Source organism: Candoia aspera, chromosome 2 (assembly GCF_035149785.1).
Source record: "Candoia aspera isolate rCanAsp1 chromosome 2, rCanAsp1.hap2, whole genome shotgun sequence".
NCBI lineage: Eukaryota > Metazoa > Chordata > Lepidosauria > Squamata > Boidae > Candoia > Candoia aspera.
The window spans coordinates 265,687,413-265,694,667 of NC_086154.1; the positions used below are offsets into that span (position 1 = coordinate 265,687,413).

At 58.8% G+C, this 7,255-nt stretch overlaps 1 protein-coding gene across 1 annotated transcript; it reads right to left on the reverse strand.

The window, feature by feature from the left end:
* Positions 1–444: 444 nt before the first annotated feature.
* Positions 445–5,700, reverse strand: CREB3 (cAMP responsive element binding protein 3). The gene is made up of 9 exons (XM_063293204.1): positions 5,520–5,700; positions 5,184–5,439; positions 3,300–3,388; positions 3,080–3,172; positions 2,607–2,713; positions 2,379–2,447; positions 2,013–2,097; positions 1,761–1,845; positions 445–1,376 (listed from the first exon to the last, which is right to left on the reverse strand). The coding sequence occupies exons 1-9, from the start codon at positions 5,634–5,636 to the stop codon at positions 976–978; spliced, it is 1,302 nt and encodes a 433-aa protein (XP_063149274.1). The 5' UTR covers positions 5,637–5,700; the 3' UTR covers positions 445–975.
* Between the last annotated feature and the right edge of the window lie 1,555 nt (positions 5,701–7,255).

Below are 7,255 nucleotides of genomic sequence, written 5' to 3' on the forward strand. Positions count from 1 at the left end.
ACGATTGTAAGGGGGGGGGGGACTTCATTTGTATCGGGGGTTATTTAGTTTGGTTTAGGCACGCTTTTTCCCATTCTCAGCTTTGTGTTTGCATTCTATTTTATAATAAACCAGATTTGATTAAGCTTTGCTTCATGAGTCTGAGATTCTTTATGGAATAGGCATTCATTACACCCACCTTACAGGCTTCCAGCCAAGAAAGAACTCCTTGTGCCACACGAAACAGAAGGCCCTGATGCTGGGAAGGGGAAGAAGAGGACAACTGGCCACAAGGGGAATGGACTGGGTCACAGTGGCAATGGGGGCACCTAAGGACAGACGGCTGGGGACAGATGACCCTGGAGAAGACCCATTGAGGCTGTTGCTAAGGCGGCGCATAATCCACAAGTGGGAAAGCGGTTGGTATTCCCTCTAGCTTGGGAGAATACAGGCCACTCCACAGAGAGCGGAGAGGAAAAGGCTCCTTCTGAGCTGTTTATTTGTTATGCTTCTCTACTGGACACAAACATAAAACAAGCAGGATTAAAGCGATTCTGCAGATGTTTCAGCATCCTTCCTCTTCATGCTGGTGTCCCCCTCTGGCCTTGTCTGGCCATTAGCTGGGGCGGGGAAACCCCCAGTGGAAGAAGAGATGCCTGGGATGGGGGCAAAGAGTCTGGGCAGCGAGAGGTGGCACCTGCTCCATAGTTGCCTCTTGCTGGTGGCCGCAGCAGCCCTGCCTCTAAGCCTGGGGATGGCCGGCACCCCAAAGGGAAGCCAAGCGCTTTCTGGGGCGACTCTTACTCTTCTGTGTGCTCTCCACAGCCAGAGGGGCCCCTCTGGGCAAAGCTGCTGTGTTGTTGAACAGCCCCCACTTTTCCTGCCGCCCACTCTAAAGGACTGCTAGCTGCCCACCCCCCTGCCCCTGTCCAGACCTTCCCATTATACATCTTGGCACCCACATGCTGTTGGCAAGGTGGACCAAAGCCTCAGACGTCACATTTCATCGGCGCGATGGGACTGAAGAATGACACTGGTAGCACCATCCACCCAGCCAGGCTGCTGGTCACCCGAGGCTGGTGGGGGTGCCCTCTCCTTCCCTGGAGGCTGGTACTGGGGGTGTGAGGAGAGCCCCTCCAAGGCAGGGGAAGGTGGGCCCGAGGAGGCATTGCTGCTGCTGGCCAAGGGGGGCCGAGCCGCTGGTTGACTCTGTGAGCCCTCCAGAGACCCATTGAGGCTCCCTGCAGACCTAAAGCCTTCGCGGGACACGGCTTTCGCCGACCAGGGCAGCCCCAGGGACCTGGGAGGGAGGGACACTGTCGCTTCTTCTGGCTGGGGGGCATCGGCCGGTGACCAGGAAGCCCCATTCGAGTACTCACGCAGCTTCCGGGACAGCACTGGAAGGGGAGAAGGTGGCAGTTACAGGACTGCGAGGGGCCTGGACTGTCCCCTGGGGGTTCCCAGCCCTGCTGGCTTCCCCTTTGAGTCCCTCCTTCCCACACCATGGAACAGATTTCATCCAAGGTGAGGACAGCTTTGTGCTTCTTAAAGGACTTGAGTCTCCTGCTTGCCCTTTCTACCACCCCAGTTGGGAACCCCCCCCAGGGGGTTCAGCCTCTGTGGGAGCTGCTGCTGGAAGGCAAAGGGCTTTCCCTGCCCGTGTGGCTGAAAAAAGGGAGCCCGCAGGCCATAGCGAGCGTCACGGGACTCCGTCGTGCACAGAAGACGGCCTCACTGGGGGGCAGAGAGGTCGCAGGAGCCGACTCAGCCCCGGGACTCACCTCCTGGCTGCCCCAGCAGTTGCTCCTGGCCTCCCAAAGGATAAATGCTGGGCAAGAGGACCAGACAGAAGGAGAAGAACAGGACCTGGGGGAGAGGCCGGCCAAGGACGTCAAAGGCAGTCAGGCAACGGATTATGGGGCGGACACTCCCCCCCCCCACCCCATTGCAGCTGCCCTTGGTCTCACTTCTGTAGAATTGGCAATCCCAGGGAAGGCCCACCGTGTGCCTGCAGGTGCAGGTATGGGACTCACCATGACGCAGGTACTGGCCGCAGCAGTCTTGGTGGACGTGTGCTGGACGAGTGCTTGCAACTTCCTCAACTGCTCGAGCAGGGACCTACGTCGCAGTGGGGGCCACCGGTGAGGTTCAGGCTGCCCCACCCTCAGCTAAGCTGCGTCTCTCGCTATGGCAATGCAGACCCCCTTGCCCTAAACCCGGGTCCTCAAAACCAACGGATGGCTGCAGCCCTACTGAGCGGGGCAGTCTCAATCATCATTTGATCGGCATGCATGGGCAACTGAACGAAGTGTGTGTGGGGGGGTAGTGGCTACCACTGCTCGGCCTCTGGAACCCGCGAGAGGCCAGCTGTGCCGAGGCTGGCCCTGTTCCCAACTTACGTGTTCTGCTGCTTCAGCAGCTGCACCTTCCTCTGAAGCTCACTGTTCTGGGCTGTGCAGACGAGCACCCTGCAGAGATACGGGGTCAGCAGGGAAGCCTGGCCAAGGCGGCCGACCTGCCAAGAGGAGGGAAAGCAAGGAAGGTGCTGTCTCGCATGGGGGGAGGCAGCTGGCTCTCCAAAGACCAGCACCTCCCTCCTCCCTGAGGGTCCCTGCTTGTCTCCCCACCTGCTCTCCAGGTTGTCCACGTAGACCTTCTTCCGGCGGCGACTGTCCTGGGCTGACTGCTTGTTGCGGATCTTCCTTCGGACCCGCTTCAGGACCCGCTCCTCTGCCTTGCAGCACAAACGTCCAGGGGAGGTGGTTAGCCAAGGGTCCCATCCCCTCCCCGGAGTAGCCCCTGCCTTCACGACTGTGGCATTTTAGCCTGCCCACCACCAAGGCTTTCTCCGCCCTCCACGGGGAGCAGCAACTTCACTCCCACCCTGCTCCTCCATGCCCACTCAGGGGGCACAGTGCTGAGCAGGCTGCAGGGGAAGGCCCAGGGCCCGGTCCTGGCAGAAGAGGGCTCCTCCATTCTTCCTCCCCCTCCCTGGAGCAGAGAAGAGGAGGGGGCTTTCCCCATCTGGGGCAGGCAGGTCTTTGGATGCCCTGCATGCTGGGGGGCGCTGGGGAAGGCAGGGGGAGCCGCGAGAGCCCACCTTGGTCAGGGGTAGGTTGGAGGGGATCGAGACACCCTCCTTCTCCAGAAGCTGCTTCTCTTCATCCGTCAGGACCAGTGGGGGAAAGTCCAACTGGAAAAGCAGAGGTGGCTGCCGATCAGGAGCAGGGCCCGGGATTGCCAAGCTTGTCCCATCCCAGTCTGAGCAACAGATGATTCCACCCAGCAGCTCCAGAGAGGAGGCCCAAGAGGCTGCTCACCTGCAGGCCTGCTCCTACCAGGAGCTCCCCTGCGGGCACTGCAGCAGGAAGGCCGAGGCCCTCGTAGGCCGCCACATCTGCCCACCTCTCTGGAAGAGAAGAGCAGATTGTGCAATCAGCAGCACCGTCACCCAGCACTTCTGGGGCACGCCTCACCCCTCCCGACTTGGGCGCAGGGTTTGCACAACACACCCAGCTACCGCATTAGCTTGTTGGCAGAACCTGGCTGTCAAGTGCCATGTGACCCTGATGGATGGAGCCTGGGATGTCAGTACAGCAGCTGGGTTTGGTGACTGGTTCGGGGGGTGGGGGGGTAGAGTGAACCCAGCTGGGGGACAGATTCATAGGAAGCCACTGCAAGGCTAGCAGAGTTCTGAGAATCCAGCTTTTGACCTGAGTCAGTGTTCCATGTAATTACGCCGCTAGGAGCCCAAGTGCACCTCCTGGGCCATCATCCCCAGATTATCCTCCCTAGATCTTGGGTGCTTTGCCAAAATGTGCACCCCTCTACTTTACAGCAGAGGAAGCAGCCCCTTGCCAGACTGCTGCCCCTTTGGCCACCCAGGGAAGGTGCTCACAAGACTGGCCCTGGGTTTTTACGATTCTGCACAAGTTAGTGTCACCCGCTTGGTCGGCCGGCCAGCCAGCCAGCTTCCCTCCACGTGGAGTCTCACGCAAGGCTCTCTGCTGCTCTGCTGTCTTTTGAGCAGCCTGTGGTAGCCTCCATGCGAGGCTGCCAACTCAGACATGCAGCAAACATACCGGGAAGTCCGTCAGTGGACAGAGGCTGGTAAAAAAAAAGGGGGATCTCATCTCCCCAACAGCCTCTGACTTAATTGCTGGAAACCCCAGGAAGCCTGAGAAATTGTAGCAGCAGCTGTCTCAAAAAACTGCTATTTCTGGAGAAACACCTAAAGTAACCATACCTAAGTATTTGTGCCAGATGTTCTGGTTTCTGTGTTGTGCTTTATTTCTCTGCATAACTTAAGAGAAACGGTGCAATTTTAGCCTTTATCTGCGCTTGTGAAAATATATGGTGTGTTTTTTTTAAAACACCTTTTGTAACCTATAATAAAAATGTGTACTCTCTGGGGTCTTTTTGCAGTTTCTGGCAGCAAGACCTGTTTGTAGCAGGGAGCTCTATTTTGGGTCCCCCCCTTTTAACCAGTTTCTTTTCCAAGAATCTAGGCAAGTCTGCAACTCTGATTATCTGCATTTTAATATCTAAAGCTAAAGAGTGAGGGTTTTTTTTTAAATGAACACCTGGTTGCCTCCCGAAAAACTGGTTTATGGAGGGGAGAGCTGAATTCTCTAGTCTCCTCCCCTCTGTACTATGCAGCATTACCAAAACATCTCTCAGCCTTTCTACTTTGGCTTTTGGCCAGCCCAAAGCGCTCTCCCGCAGTGGGATTAGGAGGCTGATGCTGAGTGAGGTGCCCCCTGCAAGAGAGGGGAGGATGGCAGGAAGTACCAGGCTGCTGTCCCAAAGGGAGCAAGACTGGGGGGGTGGAGGCCCAGAGGGCTTGGAGGAGAAGAGGCTTGGGACTGCCACCTTGCACCCTTGTGGACCTCGCCTCCATCCACCCCTCCAGGCAATCCAGAACAGGAGACAAAAGCCTAGAAATCTGGGGAGTGAAAGCGCCCCCCCCCACCTTCCAGGGATAGGCAAGGTCCCTTCGGAGAGGCTGCTTTCTCCAGCTAGATTCCTGCTTGGGGCTCCGACTGCTCTTATCAGACCCCCCTGCCTCTGGAGGTTACCCTTCTAGCCTCTTGCAGCATCCTCTGCGCCTCCCACAAGGAAGCCGCGGGACTAGGGCTGGGCTGGTTCAAAGACCCAGCAGAGCTTTGCTCTCGGCCCGCGGAAGCCCCGCCGGCCCCGCTCACCCAGATCGATGGCTACGTCCCCTTCCCGCGTCTCCAGGGCGGCCTCCCCCTGAGGCGTGGGGGCGCTCGGGTACAAGGAGTAACTGTGATCCGACTGGACGCTTCCCGACCCGGGGGGGCTGTCCGCGGGAGACCGGTCCTCGGCAAGGCTGCTCGGGCCACAGCGCTCCGCGGAGCCGTCCGACTCCTCCCCGAAAGGGCTCCAGAGGCCCCTCAGGAGCTCCTCCAGCTCGTCGTCGTCCTCCCCCGGCCGGACCTGCGGAAGTGAGACACGGAAGGAGCAACCAGGGCCAGCCGAGGGCACCGCCCGCCGCCCCTGTCCGGCCCGCCGCTCACCTGCGGCGGCGGGAGGTCCCACTGCTCCGGCTCCCTCCCCAGGAAAAGCTCCTCCTGCAGGAGGAAGTCCAGCAGGTCCTGCTCGGCCGGGGCCGCCGCCTCCTCCGGGCACAGCATCGGAGAGCAGAACCGCCGGGCGCGAAGGCGAGACGCGAGGGGTCCTTCCACAGAGACGCCCCAAGGACGCGGAGGAAGGGCAGGCGCCGGCAAGCAGATCCACCGGCCGCGACCCGGTCCTGCTGCGGCGGCGAGCACCGGGCGAGTCCGAGGGCGGCCGGCGAAGCTGCTCCCGCTGCTCCGCCCCCTTCCAGCACGGCAAAGATGACGTCACCCACCAGAAACTAACTCTCTCTCTCCCCGCTCCCCCCGCGGCTCCTCATTGGCTGGCGCGAGCGACACGCGCGCCTGAGAAATCCCGCGGCTTCTGACGTCATGGGGCGGGACGCAGGCGCCGGACTCTCCCTTCGCGCGTGGCGATCGGCTGCTGCCGTCGGGACTCTTCCGGTTGCCCTGGGGCTCCCCTTGCCTTCGTCTGGGAGTCCGAGCCAGCGGCCGCCTGTAGAATCCCCGGGAAGGGGGCAGGGGCCTTGGCGATCCTTTTAGTCTTGTGGGGACCAGAAGTGGGCCCAGGATCCCAGCTGTGGCCTGACCTGCGCAGCAGAGAGCGAGACTGTCGCTTCCTATGATCTTGGCCCTGTACCTCTGCGGGTGCACCCCAAAACCACACTGGCTCTTCGGGCAGCTGCAAGACTGACTGAGCCAGGCAGGACAAGGGCCCTGGGAGGCTGCACCTGACCCTGGTCCCTGGGCAGATGGGAATTGTGTCACCTCTGCTGGGACACCCAAAGGGAGGCACTGGGAAAAGAGCCCTCCAAATGGGTTAGTGGGTTTAACCTTCCGCAAAGCGCTTGAGGAAATAAAGCCAGACTGCTCACTTGAGGGAACGATATTAAAGGCAAAACTGAAATACTTCGGCCACTGGAGAAGATGCTGATGCTGGGGAGAGTGGAGGGCAAAAGGAAGAGGGGCCGACCAAGGGCAAGGTGGATACATGATATTCTAGAGGTGACGGACTCGTCCCCGGGGGAGCAGGGGGTGTTGACAACCGACAGGAAGCTCTGGCGTGGGCTGGTCCACGAAGTCACAAAGAGTCGGAAGCGACTGAACGAATAAAGAACAAAAAGCGCTTGACAAACTACGTACTCCGTCCGTCCTTCTGCTTAGCCAGGGAGCGAGTAGCTGGACTAGGTGACACGTGGAGAGACAGCTTGCTCAAACGTTGTGCTCAGATGGTGCCTGGTGAGGGATGTGCTAAGCGAACCACCATGAGGATCCATCGTGGGGGCTCTGGACTTGCAGCATCTTCTTAGGAATGACTTGGAGGAAGAGGGGAAGTGGGTGCTTATCAGATTTGCAGATGACCCAATATTGGGCAGGGTAGTTAATGCCCTAGAAGACAGAAGTAAAATTCCATCACTCATGATCAGTTGGCGGAATGAGCTGAAAGTAACAAAATCAAATTTTAACCAAGTGCAAACTGCTTCCCTTGGGAAATAAAAATGAAACGCCGGATGGGGTTCCTTGGCTTGGTAGCAGCGCTTGCAAAAAGACCTGGAAATACAGGTAGTCCTCAGGATAATTGGGACAAGAAATTCTGTTGTTAAGCAACACAGTCAAAACACACAGTGTCATGTGACCGCATTGCTTAGTGACGGCAGTCCCAGCAGCCATCGTAA